Genomic DNA, 25,146 nt, shown 5'->3' on the forward strand with positions numbered 1-25,146 from the left:
ACAGTTGTAGGAATCACAACTTTAAAATTAAAGGTCATACATAGCCACGTAGTTTTGACTAGACATCTGTTTAGGTCACACATGAAGGTTAAGCAAAGAAAACACACAGTAATTAGTGATCTTCAGTGTGATATACATTTTCACTTTGCACAGAGCAAGGTTGCTTGCCCCTTCTTCTACTCTTTATGTTATGTAATTACTGCTTGTATAACATAAAAATATATATTTCTTTCTTGGTGCAAAATTGCTCCAGGAACGGATGGAAGTCACAAAAAATAGCAAACTAAACCTTGATATCCACCATCATAGAATAAGTGTGACTATATACGTGGAGCACTAAAGAGAGTACAGAGTTGGAGTTTGTGTTGAGGCTAGCCTAGAGAAATGTGAACAGCTAGTCTGACTATGTTGGACAACAAAATACAACTGAAAGCACATTTTAAATGCAATACTTTGGGCTTTGGGCAAATCAGAGTAGCTGTTAGACATTAAGAATGTGAAACAAGAAGACACAGGTCAGCTCTCTTTCAGTAGAAACATGACCTCCTGGTCTTGGAGAAAAAAATCTAAATGGTTTTAAAATCCATGTATCTGTTCTGCCTTAATTATGTTACTGGTTGTATTTATTTTATTTCAACCACATTTAATTGTACCTGAGAGCAACAGCATGACAATGAAGCTAATTCTGGTTAAGCTAACCTGGGCTAACCTGGGCAATATTTTGACAGAAGTTCAGTGATACATGTGGGGCGAACTAAATATTACAGCACTGTGCAAAAATCTTTAGCTATTTCTCATTTTGAGGTCTGGAGTCTCGAGGAGGCCAGTCCATGACTGATAGTCTCCCATTGTGTGTTATGCTAGCTAGGTATGGTTTTACTATATTTCCAGTGAGTTTTGGATTATTTTCATGCTGACAACTTAAGTTGTTGCCCATCACATTCTTTCCAGATGGTATTGCGTGGTGAATCAAACTCTGATGGTACTTCTCTATGCTCATAATTCCATCAGTTTTGGAAAGATGTTTGGAAAGACAGAACTGACTGAAATACAACTCCAAACCATGCTAAGACATGCCAAGTTATCGGCTAACAGCTCTTTGACAGTAACCTTGTTGGTACAAAAATATTATTTTCTGCCTGTAAAAGAGTATAATCTTCAGTATTTTTGTGATTTGAAATAAAAATTAAAAGGCATATTGAGAAAATATTAAAAGCTCAAAAAAGAGGGACAAAATTAAAATATTTAATCTTTTAAAAAATTACAAGATTAAAGATTAAAAGACCTTTAGAAAGCCCAGAGAACTATTGCTATTGTCAAACATGAAGATATGAGAGGTGGTTTTAGACTTTTGGACAGTGTTGTATATTTAATATAATATTTGTGATGAAAACATTGGTCATTTCTTTTCCCGCATAATGAAAAGGTTCCTTAAAAACGTACAACAGAACACCATGCAGCTGCATCAACACATTAGCAGACCACAAGGTGAAGCTAGCAGCAGACACGTAAGCCCTGTTATATGTTTCCATAAAACACTACCCCCCAAAAAATACAGTCATATCAGACTGACCTGCCTCCCTGCCTGCTGCTTCTGTTACATCTCTAATAGGAGGAAATGGCTTGTGGTGAGGAGAGGATCCAGCCCTTCTGTGGGAGTTTAATTCAATCACAGCGCTGGTCAAAAATGAATTAAAACTCTCATTAAGCCCCCCTCCTGTGTTCCAGAGACTAAGCTGGCTGCTAAGGCTCACAAGTATGATTTGGGTGTTACACAGAAGCATCAGTCAGCTCTGGAGCTATCTGTCTGTGAGTCAGCCATCAGTCACTAAGTCCATCATTTTTGTTATTTTAATTTGCAGCACTCACCCACACAGTGCACCCAATGAACCTAGTTGTGGATGATCCAAACAAGCTGTGGACATCTTGTTGTTCAACCTGAGTGAGTCACAGTGTGGCAAAATTGAGACTTCATATCTCACTGAGCATAATGAAGATTATACACCACGGTTCACACCACAAGATCGTTGACCTTTCCGCAGCACACTGTAACTAACCACTTTGCACTCTGGTCATTTATTGTATAAAGTCTCGTTCTGTGTCAGTGGGAGAAAGGGGAGCTGGTGTGCTGTAACCTCAACTCTCCCTCGAGCCATTTATGTGTTTCTGCTCCAAGACCAATTGAGCTTTGCTTTGTTGCTTCTGTGAAACATCCATTATCACTGGATTCACACTGATACACTGTTACGTCTATTGTCAGGACACCATAGCTTATTCTATTATTGAACAATGATTGTGCTGTACTTATTCTGGTGTAGTGTGCACTTAAAAGAATGAATGCGGTGTGAACAAATTTGTTTTCACATAAATTGTGCAAGACATTGAGATTCTCAGCTACTTAAAATATGCACAATGCAAGGGGGCTCCAAGCAAGATGATATAAGGCAGATAGATGCCTGGTGTGTGTGAGGGGGGTGGGGTGCCATTTTTTCCCTCTCCGCCCATTAACCATGAAACATGAGCTCCCCCTGCTGATCCAAAAATACAAACGGTGTTGCCTTCAAGGGCCAATGATTTAAAACAACAACAAAAAAGAACAAAAAGGTTATTGTAAATCTGAGGAATTGGACTTAATAAACATAAATACATTTTTTTTTAATCGCACAAAAAAGGACAAAAAAGTGGTTCTACAGACAATGTGATTAAAAATTATTCTGACTGGCCTCTCAGAAATAAAGTCTCCATTTTATTAATTAATTTGCATCAGGTAGGTTTTTTGTTTATTTTTCTTTTTTATTTAAGTATCAGCATTTTTCTATGATAATAGGTGTTTGTCTTTTGTCAGCTAGTCAGATTCCTCTGTGCTGAACTGCATACAGGGATGCATACAGGCTTTTATTTGGTCAACCTCGTGGAAACCAAAAACCCCCACCGAAGGCCGCAGTAGTTTCCGAGGCGTACCTGAAGGTAACATATCGTTGTCGTAAGCGTGTTGAATGACGTAGAACAGCCCTCAGTCGTGCTTCATACACGTGTGGGGCTAGTTTGTGGATAGATAGAATTTTAGGGAATCACAGTACCAAAATTCGAAATTTCGAAAGGTCCTGCTAACTGTTTGCGTCGCTGACGATCCTTTTACAGAGGAGTCTTTGGTTGCGGAATATTTCGGTGAGTTGAAATCTGATAGAGATACAGAGGTTGTGGTTGGCTAGGTAGAAAATTATGTGAAGGTAAACGAATACGTCTCGCTTCCGGTAAGAATAAAACAAAATAAAATTCAACTCGGAATATCTTCTTAATATTATTGTAGAAATTATTGGTTATATTACAGCTCACATTCTCGTAACAAGAAACATAGGGCTTAGTTTAGATTTGGTTGGCAACGTTTAGAAATTTGAGAATATAAATTGTTACGTACGCGGTTTTAAATACTAAACATCGCTTTTATTTTGAAAGCCTTGTTGGGTATCGTAACAATTTGGCAGGCTTGATAGAAATGGAACATTAGCCACCCTTTGTAGTTAAAGAAACTAACGAAATTGATATCTTGTTTAGCAAATCTTATGCATCTCCTTTGTCTATTTTAGATACTAATGACCGCCTTGGTCTGCTGTAGCTGAAAATAACTCTCGTAACGATGTTGACCATTAGCTTAAAGCTAGTTGTACCGGCTGGTTTTGTTAAATTTGCAACTGTGCCGCGCGGGTCTGCTCGTGCTTCCAGAGAGCCATGCTTCATGTATTAAAAAAAAAAACAAAAACGAAGTTTTTCAGGGTCGTAATACGACACAGTGTGTTTTTAGACATACTTTGAAACACATTTAGTTGTCGACCTTCGAGCCTATGTAACGTTACTTTTATTTTTACTTAAGTTCTATTTACCTGAAAACAAAATTAGTTTGGGGGTCCATTTTTTTGTACAAAGAGGAGGACATACGTGGTCTGGTCTGTTAACTTTACTGAGTTTTTCTTTGCTGAATACTGATTTGTTCATATTTAGCTTTCCTGTTAAACATCTGCACATCATACGTATATTGCAATGTAACCCAGCTCAATAGGCAGCATGATAATGTATGATAATGGCCGCAAAACTTTCTAACTCGAGGTTCACCAAATTCCAAAGCTTTTAACTACTTCATTCTTTAGCAAGTTGGCCTTTCCTTCATTCCAGTATTATTTTAATACACAATCAAGTTGAGTCTACTATGAAAATGAAGAAAATGTTAAAAAAAAAGTTCTTATTTTTAGTAATGTATCTTGTTTTGACCAGCCACATGTCCCACATGGTTAAAGTTTACCTAAAAAGACAAAAACTTTTTTTTCCCACTGAATTATTAGAACACAGACACACAACTGGTCTTTTACATCAAAAACGTTAAAATGGTACCATTAGATTATTCACTGTCATATATCCCACTGTATTAAGACTCAAGTTGAGGAAGAAAACAAAAAGGATTTTGCCATTAACTTGCAATATGGAAGTGACATCAGTTATTTCCATCCATTTTTCTCTGCATGTGGTATGTAATGTAAATAGTGCTCCAGCGACTCCCAGTGGAGTCATTTGTTTACAATGGGGTTACAATTATAATACACCAGCTACTAGCATCCCAGACTTTGCTGCCTGGTTGCACTTTACGTGTGATTGATGATTTTGCTATACCAATAATTTTTCAATACAACATTGTTATATAGCATAAAAATTTGTACTGGCAGACGATATGATACAACACAGCCCTAGGATGAAGGTAGCAATTTGCTTCACTTTATTTGATATGCTAAAGTTATTCTACAAAGAAGCCACACAGACACGCACACACACAAATGAAGACACTCAGTGATTGTGTGGATGCTTTAAGGCATCCACACAATCACTGAGTGTCTTAATATAGTATTTCTGCTAAATTATAGTATTTCTGCTTTTTATAGTATTTCTGCTAAATTATAGTATTTCTGCTTTTTATAGTATTTGTGCTTAACATAGTATTTCTGCTAAATTATAGTATTTCTGCTTTTTATAGTATTTGTGCTAAAACATAGTATTTCTACTAAATGTAGTATTTATGCTTAATCATACTATTTCTATATATTACTGCCAAGTCCCCAGGCAGCCAATCCTCTGTGAGGACTGAGACATTCAAATTTACAAATCAGGGCCTGCACGGCTTCCCAGCCAGCCAATCGTATCTGAGGTGTGCCGTTTCTTCTCTCGTCATATCTCAGCGACGGTTGTACAAAGAGCAATGAAAATCGCAGTCAAAGTACACCAAAGTCCGGTGATTCACCCAGTACAAGAATTATGCTTCTAGTCCACCTAGTTTTTGAGTTACACGACATTTTGTAACTCCAAAAAACGGTGTTTTTCGCCTCTCACCGTGATCTAATTCTGACTGCTCATCAACCTGTTTTCAAGCCGCCCGCTCTCTTTCCCAGTAGTGTTTCTGTAATGTTTAAGTATTTTTGGCTAAATATATTCTTTCTGTTATCTTATACTATTTCTCCTAAATTCTTGTATTTTTAAGAAGTTATGTTTCTGGTAAGTTACAATATTTTTGCTAAGTTCTGCTATGCTATTGTATTTCTGCCAAGTATTATGCTTCCTCTAAGATATTGCAGTTCTGCTAAGTTATTACATTTTAGCAAAGTTCCTTTGTTTCTGCAAAGTTTTTACAATTTCTGCAACTTTTCAGCTTTTTCAGCTAGTTTTTGCAGACAGCTTCAGCTTTAAAGCATCCACACTGCATTTTCGCAGGAAATGCAAATTTTTCTAGTTTTTTTTTGTTTTTGGTCATAGACTGAACAAAGTAGAATTTGGCTTGGTCACATGATAACTGTTTAAGGGAAACAAGATTGTAGTCACTCATGCTCAAATGTAATCGCTAACCGCAACTAGAGGTTGAAGCCAATATATGCTAATACGCTACATTGTTATAATCATATCTTATCTTTGTTTTTGTCCGGCAATTCTGGTATTTCATCTTATCGCATGATATGATAATAGCCTATCTAGAGACCTTTACTTTGATAAGGTCTTAAGAGGAACAATAGTCAGAATGCATCAATAAGACCAAAGTGCCTGGAGAAAATTGAACAGCAACAACAACTGAACAAATATGTTATCAACAAACAAAGAATTATTAATTCACATTTAATGTGGGCCAATAATTTACTGCGGGTAAGCTTCTGAAAATGACTATTTTAAATGTCTGACTAGTTATTAGTGGTTTACTGTTGCTTTCTAATCACTCATTTACCTCCAGGTACCAGAGCAACAATGATGAAGTACATCCTAGTAACTGGAGGAGTCATCTCAGGTATCGGCAAAGGCATCATTGCAAGCAGTGTGGGCACGATCCTCAAGTCATGTGGCCTGCACGTGACTGCAATTAAGATTGACCCTTACATCAACATAGATGCAGGCACTTTTTCGCCCTATGAGCACGGTACGTCAGCGGAGATATTCAGTATAAATGAACATGTGCAGGCTTGTCATCTAATTGTTTACCCCTCACTCTGTCCAGGTGAAGTATTTGTGCTGGATGATGGGGGTGAGGTTGATTTGGATCTGGGGAATTATGAACGCTTCCTCGACATCCGGCTGACAAGAGACAACAACCTAACCACGGGCAAGATCTACCAGTCAGTCATCAACAAGGAGAGGAGGGGAGACTACTTGGGCAAGACTGTGCAGGGTATGCAACGGTCAGGTCATTTAGAGAAGGATGGTAATGTCAAAGATGAGTCATTAACCGAACACGCATTTTATGCTTTGCTCTTTTCCAGTGGTGCCACACATCACAGATGCAATCCAGGAATGGGTTATGAAACAGGCACAAGTGCCAGTTGATGATGACGATATAGAACCTCAAGTGTGTGTAATTGAGGTAGGCTGACTGCTCGAATGAAGTATGATTACATGAAAAAATTATTTTTTTTCTATGCTGATTTGATTTCTTAATCCTAAAAACAGGTTTCTTTTCAATAACATGTATTATTACATTTATTTATTTGCATAATTACACGTTAGAATGGCCACCACGCCATTCTAACGTGTAATTATGCAAATGTAATGCTAGCTAGCCAGGTAGGATAACCCGTGAAATACAGTGGCTTGCAAAACTATTCAGCCCCCTTAAACTTTCCCACATTTTGTCACATTACAGCCACAAACATGAATCAATTTTATTGGAATTCCATGTGAAAGATCAATACAAAGTGGTGTACACGTGAGAAGTGGAACGAAAATCATTCATGATTCCAAACATTCTTTACAAATAAATAACTGAAAAGTGGGGTGTGCGTAATTATTCAGCCCCCTTTGGTCTGAGTGCAGTCAGTTGCCCATAGACATTGCCTGATGAGTGCTAATGACTAAATAGAGTGCACCTGTGTGTAATCTAATGTCAGTACATATACAGCTGCTCTGTGACAGCCTCAGAGGTTGTCTAAGAGAATATTGGGAGCAATAACACCATGAAGTCCAAAGAACACACCAGACAGGTCAGGGATAAAGTTATTGAGAAATTTAAAGCAGGCTTAGGCTACAAAAAGATTTCCCAAGCCTTGAACGTCCCACGGAGCACTGTTCAAGCAATCATTCAGAAATGGAACGAGTATGGCACAACTGTAAACCTACCAAGACAAGGTTGTCCACCTAAACTCACAGGCCGAACAAGGAGAGCGCTGATCAGGAATGCAGCCAAGAGGCCCATGGTGACTCTGGATGAGCTGCAGAGATCTACAGCTCAGGTGGGGGAATCTGTCCATAGGACAACTATTAGTCGTGCACTGCACAAAGTTGGCCTTTATGGAAGAGTGGCAAGAAGAAAGCCATTGTTAACAGAAAACCATAAGAAGTCCCATTTGCAGTTTACCACAAGCCATGTGGGGGACACAGCAAACATGTGGAAGAAGGTGCTCTGGTCAGATGAGACCAAAATGGAACTTTTGGGCCAAAATGCAAAACGCTATGTGTGGCGGAAAACTAACACTGCACATCGCTCTGAACACACCATCCCCACTGTCAAATATGGTGGTGACAGCATCATGCTCTGGGGGTGCTTCTCTTCAGCAGGGACAGGGAAGCTGTCAAAATAGCCAAATCCAGGGCAATCTTGGAAGAAAACCTCTTGGAGTCTGCAAAAGACTTGAGACTGGGGCGGAGGTTCACCTTCCAGCAGAACAACGACCCTGAACATAAAGCCAGGGCAACAATGGGATGGTTTAAAACAAAACACATCCATGTGTTAGAATGACCCAGTCAAAGTCCAGATCTAAATCCAATCGAGAATCTGTGGCAAGATCTGAAAACTGCTGTTCACAAACGCTGTCCATCTAATCTGACTGAGCTGGAGCTGTTTTGCAAAGAAGAATGGGCAAAGATTTCAGTCTCTAGATGAGCAAAGCTGGTAGAGACATACCCTAAAAGACTGGCAGCTGTAATTGCAGCAAAAGGTGGTTCTACAAAGTATTGAACAGGAACACCACCTAAATGAGGGTATCAGATAGACCCTGAAATACACTGGCTGTATTTCTGCAACATCATGTCTCCAGCACAGTTGCGTTCTTTCCTCGGTCTGGTTTTAAAAGGACTCCCAAGAATCTTTCAGAAGAAGCTCTGTCTTACTCTGCGTGTGGTCTTGTATTTTGAAAAATGACTGGATTTTCTGTACTATTGTGCCCGACTTCCTGTCTGTGCATCTTGAGGTGGCATCTGTTAAAAAGCGGGAGGGAAAACTCATGAGTGTGGTAGGATAATCTGCTCTGTTATAGTGTCTCACTTGGTACATTTTCAGGAGTGTGGTATGCCATAAAGCGTAATATCAATAGGCTGTTAAGGGCTGAATAACTGTCATTGATCACCAGAGATTCCCTGTATTTTGATTAAATGTCATTAGGGTCTAGCTTTAGACCCCGCACCTCGATGGTCACTGCCAATATTTGTGTGTTTGTAGCTGGGAGGGACTGTCGGAGACATAGAGAGCATGCCATTCATCGAGGCCTTCAGGCAGTTCCAGTTTAAAGTGAAGAGGGAGAATTTCTGTAACATTCATGTCAGTTTGATACCACAGGTAAGACAGCCATACTTTTATATCTCACCTTACAATTAACAAACATGTGAAACTTCTGCATACCTGAATGTGGCTTTAATGCAAATATGCACTCTTATTCAGCCCTGTTCAAAAAAAAGGTGAGTATTTGGTAAGAAAAATACTGAAAGTTGTGCCCAGATTTTGTTCTGCTTTAATGAGGTGTTGCTTACTTCTAAGAAATGAAACTAGCTTTTAGAGGGTGATTGTTGTAGACTGTCTCATTATGTACCGGTTTGTTGTTTGCATGGTTGTGTCCAGCCCAGCGCAACAGGAGAGCAAAAGACCAAACCGACACAGAACAGTGTGAGAGAGCTGAGAGGCCTAGGCTTGTCTCCTGATCTGGTGAGTGAGTTGCTATTACATAAACATGTTTGATGCCTCATTTGCATTTAAATTACATTTCTGAATTAAAATGGATTTTTGAGTGGCATGTTTTACATGTTGAAACCCAGATGTTTTATGTGCAAAACATTCTTTGACTCTTAATTCATAATTTCACTATAGGCAACCAGGGATTGGAGTGCCATGAAAGTATTTGCCCTCTTTTCTGATTATCTGGGGTTTTTTTGTTTTGTTTTTTCCATATTTGACACACTTCAGGTGCCTGAACTTTAAATGCTGCTCCAATCTGCTTCTTCAAATGAAAAATGGATTAACCATTTATTACCGCTGTATGGAAAAATTGTGCAAACTCTTTGTACAGTCACCATCAACCAACCACAGACCCTTAACTGTGACTAGTAATTGGAGTGCTAGCATTCTGATAATATTGCAAGCAGTTTTGTATTTGTACATGATGTATTTGCACTAAAACATGACCCCTTTAAAGGATAAAGCAAGACTATTAGATCACTGGTATAGTGGGGTGATGCGTTCATGCTGGTACTCTGCATTGATGATATGATGGTTTTAACTTCCTGGGAAGCTTTGCTGAAACAGAATGGACATGATCCTGCTGAAACATTAAATCAAGTAAAAATTAAAGCCTCCTTGCCTACAAGTCACAGTACAAAAAAAGAGAAATTTAGTCAGAATGGAGATGGAGGCCATTGCCAGCTTGCACATAATCAGGACTGTAAGATGAAGAAAGGTGCTCACACAGATTTCTATAAATTTAAAAAGAGAAGTCATGCAAGAGGACACATATTTTCTTACTTGAACCCAGCCTCATGTGTGCTACATGTGGCAAAGTTCAAATTTGGACAAACTTGGAATCGGATCTTTAAAGGTTTTTCTGTTTGTTTGTTTGTCACTGGCAGATCATGTGCCGCTGTACGACTGCGCTGGAGAACTCTGTCAAGGAAAAGATCTCAATGTTCTGCCACGTGGAGCCTCAGCAGGTAGGTGAAGCACCTGTCAGGCTCGATTAAGCCATAAAGCTCTCTCCATAAGCATCTAAAATGGATGACCTGTCTTCTTCCAGGTCATCTGTGTGCACGATGTGTCATCTATCTACAGAGTGCCATTACTGCTGGAAGATCAGGGTGTGGTGAGCTACTTGAGCAGGAGACTGAATATGCCAATAGAGACCAGACCAAGGAAGATGCTGACTAAATGGAAGGAGATGTCTGACAGGTGAGTGAGCACCTTTGTGGGTTGAACCTTTCCCATGAGAAGTCATTGTCCTCCAGAGAAGACCGAGAAATAAATGGATGCCCATATTTTTCCTCACAGGTCAGACAGACTGCTAGAGCACTGCTCTATCGCACTGGTGGGGAAGTACACAAAGTTCTCAGACTCCTATGCTTCTGTTATAAAGGCTCTCGAACACTCTGCACTCGCCATCAGCCACAAGTTGGAGGTTAAGGTATGTACACAGAATCATAGTCTTTAGCTCAAATGATGTAGACATGGTTCAAAGTGAAGCCAGCTCCTCCTAGATTTAGTGCTTCCTCATTGTATTCCATGGCTATGACAGTCTTTGCAGTACCCTGAAGTTTAAAGGTATTACGGCTCTAGAGTAGGGGAAAGTGTTGATAGTTATGATTAGTGATTAAATAGTTGATTTTAGTTTGGGGGTTTTTGTTTGGTTATGTTTGTTTTTGGGAGGGGGGGGGTGTTTTAAACAACTTGACTTGTGCCTTTAGACCAGTCATGTAAGCTGTGAACATCTCCTCTTCTCAGTATATAGACTCTGCTAATTTGGAGCCAAGCACTCTGCAGGAGGACCCAGTGAAATACCACGAGGCGTGGCAAAAACTCTGCAGCTCTGAGTGAGTGCCCTGTAGGAGCACAATGTCCTGTCTCACTAGATAATCTAGCCTGAATATTAAAATGGGACTTTTATCAACATGACAATGTTTCCACTGTCCTCAGTGGCATCCTGGTTCCTGGAGGTTTTGGTGTGAGGGGAACTGAAGGAAAGATTCATGCCATCAACTGGGCCAGGAAACAGAAAAAACCCTTCCTCGGTACAAGAGTTTCTGCGGATCACATTACGTGTTTTATTATCGTACTCCATATTTAATGTCAGTAAGTAGCAGCATCAGAAACACTACTTGACTGGTGTTCATATTTCTGCAGGTGTGTGTCTTGGAATGCAGTTGGCTGTATGCGAGTTTGCCAGGAACGTGCTCGGCTGGACAGGTAATGTTTTTGATATTATCTTCACAGTAAAGAAGAAGAAACAAAGCAGGAAAACACTGCATCGTGCTAAATGTTATTTACATTACCTTTTAATGTAATGCTGAGTGATGTAGGTAATTAATAAATGATTGAAATTTCATAGATGAAAAATGTATATTGTTCCATGTATACAATAATTTTGGATGGATAGGTAATGAACATAGGATCTATATCTATGTTAGGTTTCATCATTGAGAATGTTTGTGGGTACGTATAGGTAGATCCAAAGAGGACCATTATAATCTGATTGTGTGTCCTTGTGTGTGGAGGAATAAAAAAGAACCCCATTGCCTACTTCGTTTTTCAGTCAAAAGTCCCGATTTTCCTGCAATACCCTCGATCTCAATTGTTAAGGTTCGCCTGGAATTGGGCAAATTTATTTTTCTTATGTCATACTATTTTTGTGGGAAATTGCAGCGCCAGTTGTGCCTGGAAATGTATTTGGGGGGGAAAAAAACAAGTACTTGTTTCTTTAGCAGCTTAACTAGCAAAGGTTCAGATGTCTGTTCCCGCTGTGCATCAGTCCAGTTCTTGTACTTTTAGTTTTGTAAAGGCGGTTCCTATAATACTTAAACCTAGCCTTCTGATCTTCAAAAACGTTATGTGGGATTATGATATTATTTTATGCCATGTTAGACCCCTAATTAAAGATTGTGAATTATTATGTAGTTTCAGTTTGCATTATGCTCCTGAACTAGAAGAAGGTGATAATTATTACATTTGGTAAACTGATTTGCATTACATTAGACTGTTGATTTATTGTGAATGAATGATATTGTTTTATGATGCATTATACTGCTGAGTTATAAGAAATACTGTTCACAGAAAGTCATCGTCTCATTTGTCTGATTAGAAGAGAACAGAGCATACTGCCCCATTTCATCAGGAGCAGATAAACAGGGAGCCAAGGTCGTAGCTTAGGCGCTGTGTGAGAAAGAATGTTTAGGCTCTGATGATTAGGAGGGGGCCACTAGAGGCTATAAGAGTTTGATCAAGGCTCCACCATTTTGAGATCTGATGCTGTCTGTGTATGGTGTCCATCTCCCACGCGTGTGTTCATTAAATCATCGTTTGACTTGACCCGGCCGGACCAGTGTTGTTATTTTGGTTTTCCTCTTGTATCCATTCCCAATATTTGAATCCGTAACAGTTTCTTCTAACTTCAATAAATTAATAAACTCACGCCGTAAACACTGGTTCCAGCCAGTGTCCGCCTTCTTGTCAACTTTGCAGCAGCCGTAAAGCTAATATTGAACCTTGAAAATACAGAAGATAGTCTGTCAAAACAACGTGTTTGATACAGCATAGTTATTTGAGAGAGGTGTGGGAATGGGAGCTTTCTTCAAAGCATAGTCAGTTTTCAGCTTGAAATGCCTCTCCTACTCACAAAAGGTGGGCACTGGTGGCTGACTGTTGATTAAAATAACTAATGGCATATTGTTCCGTTTCATACTTAGATGCCAACTCGACTGAATTTGACCCAGAAACAAAGCATCCCGTGGTAAGTTTTATGCATTGCACAAACAACCTGACTCCTGCATGCACTGTAACTGTATATTAAAATCCATCCTTTCATTTTAATCTTTGCAGGTGATTGATATGCCAGAACACAACCCCGGACAGATGGGTGGCACCATGAGGCTTGGGAAAAGACGGACCATTTTCAAAACCACCAACAGCACACTGCGTAAGAAAAGCTTTTAGTTCAACCTGGACCAGCCGGTGATGAACTGTTGCTCTGTGCTTACAGCTCTTCTGTATTCCAGGAAAGCTCTATGGAGATGCAGAGTATGTGGATGAAAGGCACAGACATCGATTTGAGGTAATGCTGAACTAATATTTCATCATCACTAAGTGTTCAGTGAAGAAACAGGAAATTGGATAGAGTTAGTGGGGGACAGACGTATAAGCAAAGGGCCGATTCAGGGTTGAACCCAAAGCGCCGCATTTAATCTTTTGGCATATGGTCACCTGCTCAACCTGTGATCCAAATGTATACCTTGTTTTTGTGAACAGGTCAACCCTGAGCTTAAGAGCCACTTTGATGAGAACGGCTTCCGCTTCGTAGGTCAGGATGTGGAAGGAGAGAGGATGGAGGTCATTGAGCTTGATGGTACAGAAAAGCAAACAGAATTATTTTCAGTTTTAATATATCAACCTTTTCTGTGAAACCTTCAACAGACTGTTTAAAATTGTTTTCTCCACTTCCAGATCATCCATATTTTGTTGGTGTGCAGTATCATCCCGAGTTCACTTCACGCCCCATCAAGCCATCACCCCCCTACCTTGGTTTGTTGCTTGCTGCTGCTGGAAAGCTGCAGAGCTACTTACAGAAAGGCTGCCGTCTATCTCCACGGTAAATAGAGTGTATGTCTCAGTTTACTCATGTTCTAAAGGTATGCATACTAATTGAGACTGCTTCTGTGGCACACAGGGACACATACAGCGATCGGAGCGGCAGCAGCACACCAGACTCTGAGATATCAGAACTGAAACTTCCTTCACTCTCCAATGAATGACCCATCTGTGGAAGATATTTTAACACATTTTTTAATTAAGTGTCCTACCATCAGTTGTCTCAAGTGTTGGAAAACTGTACTGTTCACACAGATAGGGCTGGCATTTCCTAGAGTAAAGAAGTGACTACAGGCAGCTGCAGATTAAGTTATGAGACTTTCAGCTCTAGAGTAAAGTACGCTCATGAAACAAACCACTGAAAACCATAGTGTTTAAATAAAATTTAAACTGTTAATATTCGTTTTTGCTCTTCCTATAAAGGTTACAGAACACAGAACTATGAATTTGAGTGGTTAATCAGTTGTCACTCATTTCTACAACAGCACTTTAGAAACTGGTTTAACATGGGAGTTACAGGTTTCCCGATTATCCATCTTTCAAGTTTAATTCACTTTAATGGATCATATCTGAAGTTTAGCTTAACGTCTTCACATTTATTGCAACAGGTCAGCAATAATTGTGACTAGTCTATTTTGCTATTTGTACAGCTACAAGTCGAGAGGTCTCAAATTAGGTCACCTACTGCAGGCATACAACATGGCGTGTGATTAGTTTTCTACTCCAGCTTCCTCATTGACTTTCACAGGGTTTGTCACCTGTGGCATACTGTTGTAAAGAAACTTTTGTTTCTGATGCCACTCTACCACCACAGTACTGTTGTGGCCTTAATGTAAATAAATGTGCTACAAACAGTTTGTAGCATAGTTCAATGTCTCCCTTCTTTTGATCATGTTACAGACAAGTTTCCAGAGGTAGTCAAGTCAGTTTTATTACAATCTGCAATTGTCACACACAGGGTTCATTTTCTTAGGTTCAGCCCTTAACCTCCTAGGACCTGGCGTCCACATATGTGGAAGTCACATTTTGGCTTATTTAGACCAAAATACTCAATGTTGTGCTACAAGGACCTGATATCCACTTACGAGGACATTGTACTGCTACTGTTCTATTTAGATTTTATATGAATATCCTCATCTGTGGCTCTAATTTTTCTTGGAAACAAATTAGGTTTAAAAATAAAATAAAAAATCTGGCAATTCTTTGTTTTTACATTCATCAGGTCCCAATCAGCCCAAATATCAAAGAGAAATTAAAAATGCATGCCATGGAAAAGTTCAGGTCTTAGGAGGTTAAAGAGCTAGGTCAACTGATTCATGCATTTCACAGCTGCAAGAAAGCTCCGATCCAAGTTGTTTTCTTCAGTAGTGTTTGTACCTAGCCGGAAAGTTGGCAGCAATTCTGTCATGGAAATGTCACGACACTCCCAACGTAGCACCATACCTGAAAAATAAACACCTCAGGTTAGCCAAATTCAGAAACTTCCTGTAAACATTCTCATTATGCACTGATCTCAGTCCCATATCCGCAAGCTTCATCCAGAAGTCAACAATGTATTAAGGTCATCATAGATCAAAATAACCACTGACCAATTTCAGCATCAACATACCTGAAAATTACAGATGTGAATGCACTTCGTTACAGCTCTGCAACACCAAGAGGTCAAGCGGATAGACGCCTAAAGTTCAATAAAAAAAAAAAAAAAAAAAAAAAAAGTGAGATCACAAGTTGCATGTTAGCTTAGTCTATTTTTCTAGCAGATGTCTGTAGGACAGCTGAGTGGCTGCTGATGGCACAGAGTGGCCACAGCAGTCAAAGACCACCCTGTTTTCTTGCATGCACTTGGAGAGCATGGCACTACAAACAAGTGCCGACCCTTAGGATAGCATGCTGGAACAGGGACATAAGTGGCCTTTTTAAAAAAAAAAAAAAAAAAAAAAATACAAAAAATATAAGTAAAAGGTGAACTCTTACCTGAATGAGCAGTTTTCATTTACAAACGACAGGTCTCCATTCACCTAACAAGAAAATTTGGTCAGTCGTTTTGCCCCAACAAACATTGATTAAAGTCAGTCAATCCCATCAAGTTTTAATAAATGTGGCTCAGGAAGAATAAGTCTCAATCAAGACTAGATCAGTGAGGGCAAGTTTGTCATCACAGCCAGGATTGTCTGAAATATTTTGAAGAGTTACCTGCATGTTGTGTTCTCATTTGATGGTTTTGGCCTTGCACCTTTGGTGTCGCCCAGTACCTGTTGGAAGACAAGGCAAATCACTTACATTTCTTTGAAAGTTTGCATTTAATCCTGGGATAAGTCACTGATCAATGTCCTTCCCCTAAATGTTGCTGTAGCAGTCATTTTCAAAACCGAACAGCGACCGTCGGTGAAAGTCTTCATGTCGGCTTCCTTTTGACCGTTCACTGCTACATGGGAGCATGAACGGCTTCGATAGGAGCCTTTTCACGATGGGACAACTAGTTTTAATTTAAAGACTCACTTGCATTCTGCATATTGGGAAACAAGGTTGAACTGCCATTTCAAATAGACCCTAGAGACAAAATAAAGAAGATTAAAGATTAGTTGTGTTGAAAACAGTTGCCTGTGCCATCACCTTTCATAACAAACTGCATCTAGTCTAATTTTGATTCTAAGGGTAGTTTAAGTTTGTTACAATGACATCAATGTTATTAACATCAGAGGCCTTAAAGGCTAATGTTTATTAAAATAAGCTAGCATTAACATGTTGAGCCAAACTACAATTATTAAACAAATTCTAAAACAATATATTGCATAATGACATATATAATACATAAGTATGTAACAACTGCATGCGTTTAAATAAATGGCTTTGATTTTACCACCTAACCTGATTTCCATGCCACCCTAAGAAAATTTCTCAAGATCCACCCCTGGCCACGTGGTACAAACCCATTAGCGTCCAAGCTAAGCTATCAGCAAGCTAAGCTATAGCTAACCCTTAGCATGGCCACTAAAGCCTAGGTACGTCTACTGTCGACTTCCCAGTTATATGACAAGTCAGCAAGAAGTGTTGATTATAAAAACAAGACTATACAACATATCCCAAAGTATTAACTACTCAAGCATTATGGCTGTAGATACAAGCTAACGTAAGGTCGTTCACTCACTTACGCTAAAAGCGCTATATTAATGTTATAACCAAATAATGAGTTCTCTGTCGAGATGGACTGGATTTAAAAGCTGCGCATAATTAATGTAAATACCTGGACACATAACCTTAATAATCGACAACACCAGCATAACGCTTACCATAGCTCTTTCTTGGGGACTTCCGCTCGCATGGAAGACTACAGGAGGAAGAGAGAAAGCAGCAAGGCCCGCTGTTCTTATATACTCACTCTGATGTCTGGCGGCGGTGCGCTGATTGGCTCGCATTACTCACGCGGACCGGTTGAATAGTGGGATATGTAGTATCGCACTCCTCCTCCTTCTTCTTTTTTTTTAAGCAACGCCTGCTATATTTATTGAAGTTTACTGAGACTCAGGCAATAGAGTTTCACACTTAACTAGCCACGCATTTTTCACAGAGTACAACGGCACAGAATAAACTGTGTGCAATTAGAGAAATATGCTGTAAATCCAGACCATCGTCGGAAGTGAATATAGGCTACTTCAGAACCACGGACAGCAACACACTGCGGGTTTTAGGTTTTGTGATATCAATAGTGGACGATATATTAAATAAATGGGGGTGTTTAAGGAAACTGTGCAAAACATGCCCAAGACGGACCTCATATAGATATATTGTTCTGTTTTTGCTGCTTTTAAACCCCTATAAGATTATTTTACAACATACACAGGCCAGATGAGGTTGTAGTGGGTTTATTGGAGTGATATTCGACTAGTAGAGCATAGGTCTATCACATGATTGCTGCTGCCGCTCTGTGCTCCGCGTCTCTTCCTGAACAGAAGGCAGTAGCAGCAACTGGGGCTCCATGTAAACACGCCGCGCGCAGGGCTTTGTTTCACACACACTCACTCCGCAGGTATCTTCCCTCTAGTCATGCCATGGATATTTTGTGGCAATATCAGTTTCGAATCATTCTACTCGGGGATTCCACAGTGGGCAAGTCCTCGCTGTTGAAGCGTTTCACGGATGGAATTTACAGCGATGTGGCGGACCCGACGGTCGGGGTAGATTTTTATGCCCGCTCGCTTGACATCGAACCCGGGGTGAAAATAAAGCTCCAGCTCTGGGATACGGCTGGCCAGGAACGATTCAGGTATAGTGAGGTGAAATGTATCTTAAATAAAATATATCTGAGCTAAATATGTATACAGCCATAGTCCTTCAAAGAGATTTTTAAATAAATAATTGAGCCCTCGGTTTAATGTCGTGTTTGGCTACTATTCTCAGTCCCTTTAAATTGAATATGGGCCATTTTCCCGTCTCGTTAGCATGTAATGAAATGAGTTTAGACAGCGGAGAAAGGAGGCCAATAGAAGATATTACGATGTCCTGACCTGTATAACAACAGGACACGGCGACTTACATCATGCTTTTATGGATGATGGGCAGCCTCCTCATATTTAGGCCCCAGTTTGATTCCCTCATATACAATTTCCAGGCCTTCGCGGGGATGACAAGTCCCGATCCAAATCTATTTGTTGTTGTTTTCATTGATCTATCCTGTTGCTTGCTCTGCTTTTCATGCCCACTGTCACGGATCATTTCCTTTAAAGAACTCCTGTGTCTGGAGAAGCTCTTAGATCTGCTTTCCCTTTTGAAGCCTCTGAGGGTGTTTTCCTCCAGGCTTCACTTCACTTGTCTTTCACTTCTGCCTATCTGGCTGTAGAATCTGTGGTTTTTAAAGCATCAAATGCAGAGATCAGAGTCTGTATGTGCATATATTTTTCATAAATAGAATAATATCATGCACCAGATGTTATGAACCAAAGGATCCTTTGTGTTTTTGTATTTTATTTCACTTGATGGTATTGTTTAGTTTCCATTTAATTAAGCACATTCATGTATGAAACGTTAAAAATAAGCATTCACATTGCAAGTTTTGACTTCATAAAATTACAGAAATTGTTTTAAGAAGCCAAGAGAGACAGACCTTCCATAGCAATATGACTTGTATATATTTATTAGACCTGTACATTTCACGGACTTTGACCACAAAAAAGTCCCAAATGTTGGGTGAGGTCCAAATTTATTATCAAATTATGCATTATGCCACTCAGTGATATATTACCATCATAAATGAGGTCCTGACACAATTCACTTAAGTACACAATTTACACAATTTATTAAGTATTCTTCAGTTTTAACATATTTAACTCCCCTCATATTGAGCACACTGTCTCAATAAGTAGTTTCATCTGAATGAAAGCACAGATGTAACTCCATGAGTCTTACTAATGTAAAACACCAGTAACACAGCTTTGAAAGGAAATTCTTGTGTCATTTAAGTGGTTAGCTTGCAAATAGACAGTTGAAAGACTTAAAAGAGAGCATGCAACCACATTCCTTGACTGACTTGGAAAACAGTCTGTGAAAATTGATTTGGGATTGTGTCAAATGGGACTTGATCTTATCTTAGTTTCTGCTGTCTTGACATTTGAGCTTCACTTTGGCTATAATATTTAAGTTTGTTTTCTATAAACCGATTAACGGGAACTATGACTACTTTTCTATTGTAACTGAGCACTCAAAGCGCTTTTTTATACATGTCCCATTCACCTACACACACTCACACACCGAAAAACGCATCAGGCAAGTTGGGTACAGTATCTTGCTCAGCAATACTTTGACATGGAGACTGGAATACCTGCTCCACCTCCTGAGCTACAGCCACCCCTTTTCTTCAAAGACTTGATTTGACTCAGGGTTTGACTTGACTTGCTTTGGCAATTCTTAAGAGAGGACTTGGACTTACCTCAAGTGATATGAATTTTCCACCACAAAAATGAAACTCATATTGTGATGTTACAAACAGCAGTATAAGGGTAGTAAACTGGTAGGAACCATCCAAGTTCATAGAGCTGTCCAAGACATTTAGAAGTTATAAGTCTAGAGATGTTTGTCTTTGGTTTCTAACACCAGAAATGTGTCTTTCCACCAGGTCTATCACAACATCATATTACCGCAACTCTGTAGGTGGCCTGCTTGTCTTTGATCTCACCAATCGTAAAACCTTCGACCATGTGAGGGAATGGCACAAGGAGGTGAGTGAGCACATCCTGCCTCACCACATGGTCTACATCCTCATCGGCCATAAAAGTGATCTCAACAAGGACCGGAAAGTGAGCAGGGATGAGGCAGAGCAGCTGGCCGCTGAGCTGGGCATTCGCTATGTGGAGACATCGGCCAAGTGCAACAGCAATGTGGACCGGGCCTTTGAGCTGCTGACCAGGGACATCTACGAGCTGATGAAGATGGGGGAGATCGTCACCCGTGATGGGTGGGATGGCGTGAAGAGCGGCCTGACTGCCAAGGTTCTCTACTCTGCAGAGGATGAAGAGGAGTTGGCCCCTCCATCAGCTGAAAAAAGCTGCCACTGCTGACTGAGAAGTCTTTGTGTTCCGACACTATCCTATCACACCAAGAGCTCACTTTGTCTCACAGCCGATCATCAAAACCAAATCACTGAGGCTTAGCACCCTGTGATATCACCATCCATCACTTCCTCACCTTGTGTTTTGTGCCCTCTCTGTGTTGATTTTTCAGACCACTGGGATTATTTTCAATCAGGATGCGAGAGTAAATACCAATGTGTACCTGTTGGGAAAGTATTGTATTGTTCATTTGATATGATGTAGCATGAGTCGAGCTGTTTTGAGCCTCATCTTGCTCAAGAAAAAAAAAAAGAAAGCATGCCAATGTGATCAGGTGTTGTTGCTTAAAGTGTAGCCAGTACTCCTTTTCATAGCAATGGAGCTAAAGGACTACTGAGCATAAGAAAGTACAAATGGACTATTATGGTCTGGCATCATCCACATTTCATATGGTACTATTATGGGTTTCTACTTGTCAAATGTTTGTGCAATGCTTTGCCTGCAGTCTTAAGTGGCTGTAACATTGTAAATAATAGTTAAATCTATAAAGATGAGAGCTAAAGGTGACTGAAAGCTATTTAATTCATAGTGTGAACAGTGCACTCTGCAATAAGTGTCACCATATTAAATCAATGTGCTCCTCCTGCTACTGTAAGCTGTGTGTGCACTTATGCCAAATTGACCTTTGACCATTCTGTGAATAGATTAATAATGTTTTTTTTGTAAAAAGGTAGAGATTATTTGTTGTAAAAGTGTATACATAAACATAGATTATTGTAATTAGACTAAGTGTAACATACAACATTCACAATAGCAGTAAGTGGCAATGTGAGAAAAGGAAGTTTAAGGTCTAAATATGCCCCATTGATATAGACATAGACGATATGCACAGCAAAAGCTAATGAGCTTTGATATGTTTATTGCAGGCCTCTAAACTGGCTTTAATTCAGCTTATCTGGGCCATCAGCCCAACAAATGTCATGTCATGAAACCATGACAAAGGATTTAGCTGCATTTTCTGCCTTTTTTGCTTTCATTTTCTTTTTGCTGTACAAATGAACCTGATAAAATTCTTTGTAGGGCCTTAAAAGTGCTTAGAGAATTAGAGAAAAGCTCTAGCTTAGCTTAGCATAAAGAATTGAGAGTAGTAACATGTTTAAGCAAATTAATTTTATGTTTACATTCATGGTTGCCAAAGTGCGGCCTGTGGGACAGTGGTGGCCCTTGGTAATGTTCTGTGGCTGGATCAAAACAGAATCAAACAAAGGGAGCATTTGTTGTCTGTTTTTGTTCTGGACAGCTATATAAAACACAGTTAAAGTTGTCAAAAAATGTAACAGACAAAATTTCAATTAACAACTTATAACCCCTCCCTCTGAACACCAACTAAAAGGTTTTGTGTGTATTTTTCCTGTACCTGTATCACTTGCCTACTGGTTCCCTAAACTGGCACTTTCTTGTTTAAACCGTGTCTGAAAAGCCACTAAAATATGTAGTTACCAAGTTTATCTATTACTCTTCAACAGCTGGAGGCACTCAACCAGTTAAGTTGTTAATACGCAACTGTTTTCCAAAGTCACTAATGTAAGTGTTCTGTTGTTATTGTGTTTTTTATGATGTTTTTAGACCTGTTATATAAATGTGACAAAGGAATTTCCCATTATTAATTTTCTCACGCTGATTTTACGCACATAAATACAATTCTAAAACAACAGTTCGGAGCTGCAGTATACCTACACCCAAAGTCACTAAAATTCCTTGTTAGCTAACAAATGTGATCAAATCTTTGTTGTGACTTTAGTTTTTCTTTGCTGGCTGGAGACACTCAAAAACTCTCTCCAGAATCCCTGCTAAATTATTAATAAGAAAAAATGATGATTTAGACTTTTTTAAACCGCAGATTCAACAAGGAAGATAAGCTGTGCATTTTAGAGGCGCTAGTATCGCTAGCTATTGTGATAGCTGTCACTCCTGCTTCCAGTCTTCATGCTGAGTTAGCCTAGTTTGCCTCTTTGCCCCCCACATATCAGTATCTTTTCAGCAAAATCCTAAAGAATATTAAATGTTTTTTGTTTTTTTAAGGGCTACAGTAGTAGGCTATTTTATTTTAGACCTGTTATATAAGTATAACAGAAGAAATCCCTTTTATCAGTGTTCAAAAGCAGAATTTTTACCAACCTATATATAATTAAGAAGTGCAAGTTAATCTTGCTCACATTGTTTGTTAACTAACTAATGTACTGTAGATTTTATTCAGCTGTAATGGAGAATGATTGGGTGTCTGCACACATGACTTCCAAAACCTGCAGTGAATACCTTTAACAAAGACGATCATGAATTCCTTTAAGGCTCTAGAGGCTAATAATTTGCTGCTTACAAGCCTGGATCTTGTTGCGTACAGTTTGCTTTCCCTGGGGCTTCTACAACACACACTACACTGTAAACAGCAAGAAAATATGCATTCTAATGTTTTTACTTAGCATTCATGTGACCAGTCTGACACTTCTTTTTCATTTGTCTGAACCAGTTAATAAAATGTACATCATGTGGTTGCAGCTTAGTGTTTGACAAGGAATGTATTCTAACTCATTTCTGCAATCCCTTTTCATTTTTCATTTATTGTTTTGCACTAATTCAAACTGCATTTTTTTCCCCTGGTGAAAGTCTGTGTTTGTTTGACAATCAAATGTTATCATTTTGAGTTCTTGGTATAGGTGAGGAATACAATGTTGGGGTGGCGAGCCTTGAAATCGTGCTGAATGAAAACCAACCAGTCTGTACAACTACCTTTCTCACTTTTGCCTCTAAGGGTTACATTGTATTGTATGATACTGTGTGTTAGCACTGTGCTGTGAGCATTACTGACGACTACAGACTCTTGTAGTCGGGAGGAAAACACTGGAAAGACAGGAAGAAGTATTATTTTGAAAGATTGAATCTATGGGATAAAAAGACCAATTGAAAACTTATATATATAAATCAACAACAGCACAAAAACTATGATTCATTTCCATCTTATTTGTAATCTTACAAGCTATACCAATACATCTGCAGTGACTGTAAGTAGTAATATTACTACAATGAAGGTGAATGACTAACTTTCAGTCCAACTCTAGCTTCTCTCTGTGTTCTTTGAAAACTATTTGTGGAAACATTCTTATTTGCTTTCTTTCCAATCTCTCTTTCCCAGTGAGATGACAAGACTGATGCGACATTATCTTCTAGTGTTCTGGAGTCAGGAGGCAGTTAGCATAGCTTAGGGTAATGACTGTCTCCATCTGACTTATTTCAACAAATGAACTGCAAAAACACCAAGCAGCAAACACTTCTGACCAAACAGACTTCATAGTTTGAAGACATTAAGCTGAATCGTGTAGCAGACACGCACTTAGTTTACAAAATCTTAATTTTTGTCTTTGACTTTTTCCAAACCCCAAAAAATGATTTAAATATTGAACTTTTGGTGCCAACCTAACGTGTTCCAGGGGATGCACATGTAGACAAATAATCTTTAATTATTCTATCTTCAAATAGATATATTTCATTCTGCCAGTTTTGTTGAACGTATGATTTAAATGTAGCTTTGCTGTAAAACACATACTTCCTATCGTTCCTTAAGCATCACTAGTTTATTGGTTTAGTATCACTTTTTACTATATTACACTTGGATTCAGCTTCAGCATTATTTGTATGATATAATAAACTGAAATCCAAAGCTATTCTAGCATTTTTTTTTAATGCAAAAAGGAAAACGGTAGCTCTATTCAGTTTATGAAAACCTGTGTTAATAGTTTGTCTTGCTTTACAAACTGTGCATACCCTTGGCTGTGCTGTTTAACTCCTGTTTACTTTCCACAAAGTATTTTTATGTTTAAACATATCACCAAAATTCTGTTTAATTTTTCTATATAGGAACATAAATAGTAGAAGATCATTATTCACTTCTGGCCCAATAATTTAGCTTCATAAAGTTCACCAATATGTAAATGTTTCAGTTTGTATATGTAAGTGGAGTTATCGTTCTGGAACTATTTTTTGGTCAATCAAGCCAAAACCTAACATTTTTATATTTTAGTTTGTGAGCAGCTTTTTGGAATACAATATAAAGAGTAACTTTTTGAGCTAACAGCATGGCAGTTCTATCTCTTTACTGACCACAGAGAATGTATATATCTGTGCTTTAGACTTTAACACCTGTAGAAAGAAAAGGAAAAAAAGAAAATAACCTTCTTTTCTCCAGTACACATTTTTCTTCTAACTGACTTAACCACTGCTGCTTTCTCTCTCTCTTGTCCCTCAAACTGGGCTTTAGAATCAGTAACCAACTATTTCCGTGGAACATAATAAATAAACATCTATTGCCAAGAGGAGCCAGAGGTGACTAACAGCATGAAATGCTCCAAATATTCTATTTAACCAATCAGAAATGTCCTGCTCTAAAAGCCCGACCTCCTTGCAGCCCACTGAAACTTTGAAAAGTACTACCAAAGCTTTTTACATGGCTCTGTGTATGGACTTTTTGGTCGGTCAAAT

At 39.0% G+C, this 25,146-nt stretch overlaps 2 protein-coding genes, 1 long non-coding RNA gene and 3 other non-coding genes across 6 annotated transcripts; 2 read left to right on the top strand and 4 right to left on the bottom strand.

Moving 5' to 3' along the window:
* The first annotated feature begins 2,969 nt into the window (after positions 1–2,969).
* On the top strand, positions 2,970–14,468 carry LOC102780608 (CTP synthase 1). Its single transcript, XM_006795237.3, has 18 exons — positions 2,970–3,168; positions 6,260–6,442; positions 6,521–6,691; positions 6,783–6,883; positions 8,954–9,070; positions 9,350–9,433; positions 10,351–10,431; positions 10,515–10,666; positions 10,766–10,898; positions 11,216–11,304; positions 11,408–11,502; positions 11,615–11,677; positions 13,174–13,217; positions 13,307–13,403; positions 13,483–13,538; positions 13,733–13,829; positions 13,928–14,072; positions 14,151–14,468. The coding sequence occupies exons 2-18, from the start codon at positions 6,274–6,276 to the stop codon at positions 14,233–14,235; spliced, it is 1,779 nt and encodes a 592-aa protein (XP_006795300.2). The 5' UTR covers positions 2,970–3,168; positions 6,260–6,273; the 3' UTR covers positions 14,236–14,468.
* A 508-nt stretch (positions 14,469–14,976) lies between these two features.
* On the bottom strand, positions 14,977–17,480 carry LOC102780896 (uncharacterized). The gene is made up of 6 exons (XR_437073.3): positions 17,362–17,480; positions 16,571–16,621; positions 16,265–16,323; positions 16,046–16,089; positions 15,681–15,749; positions 14,977–15,514 (listed from the first exon to the last, which is right to left on the bottom strand). It is a non-coding gene; the product is annotated as an uncharacterized LOC102780896 (long non-coding RNA).
* Positions 15,577–15,648, bottom strand: LOC118454536 (small nucleolar RNA SNORD99). The gene has a single exon (XR_004843777.1). It is a non-coding gene; the product is annotated as a small nucleolar RNA SNORD99 (small nucleolar RNA).
* Positions 15,834–15,964, bottom strand: LOC118454534 (small nucleolar RNA SNORA44). The gene has a single exon (XR_004843775.1). It is a non-coding gene; the product is annotated as a small nucleolar RNA SNORA44 (small nucleolar RNA).
* Positions 16,396–16,533, bottom strand: LOC118454533 (small nucleolar RNA SNORA16B/SNORA16A family). The gene has a single exon (XR_004843774.1). It is a non-coding gene; the product is annotated as a small nucleolar RNA SNORA16B/SNORA16A family (small nucleolar RNA).
* Positions 17,481–17,971: 491 nt separating the features above from the next.
* On the top strand, positions 17,972–23,162 carry rab42a (RAB42, member RAS oncogene family a). Its single transcript, XM_006795238.3, has 2 exons — positions 17,972–18,335; positions 20,181–23,162. The coding sequence occupies exons 1-2, from the start codon at positions 17,977–17,979 to the stop codon at positions 20,620–20,622; spliced, it is 801 nt and encodes a 266-aa protein (XP_006795301.1). The 5' UTR covers positions 17,972–17,976; the 3' UTR covers positions 20,623–23,162.
* The last annotated feature ends 1,984 nt before the right edge of the window (positions 23,163–25,146 follow it).

This window comes from Neolamprologus brichardi, chromosome 22 (genome assembly GCF_056152115.1).
Source record: "Neolamprologus brichardi isolate AB-2024 chromosome 22, ASM5615211v1, whole genome shotgun sequence".
In the NCBI taxonomy this organism is placed as follows: Eukaryota; Metazoa; Chordata; class Actinopteri; order Cichliformes; family Cichlidae; genus Neolamprologus; species Neolamprologus brichardi.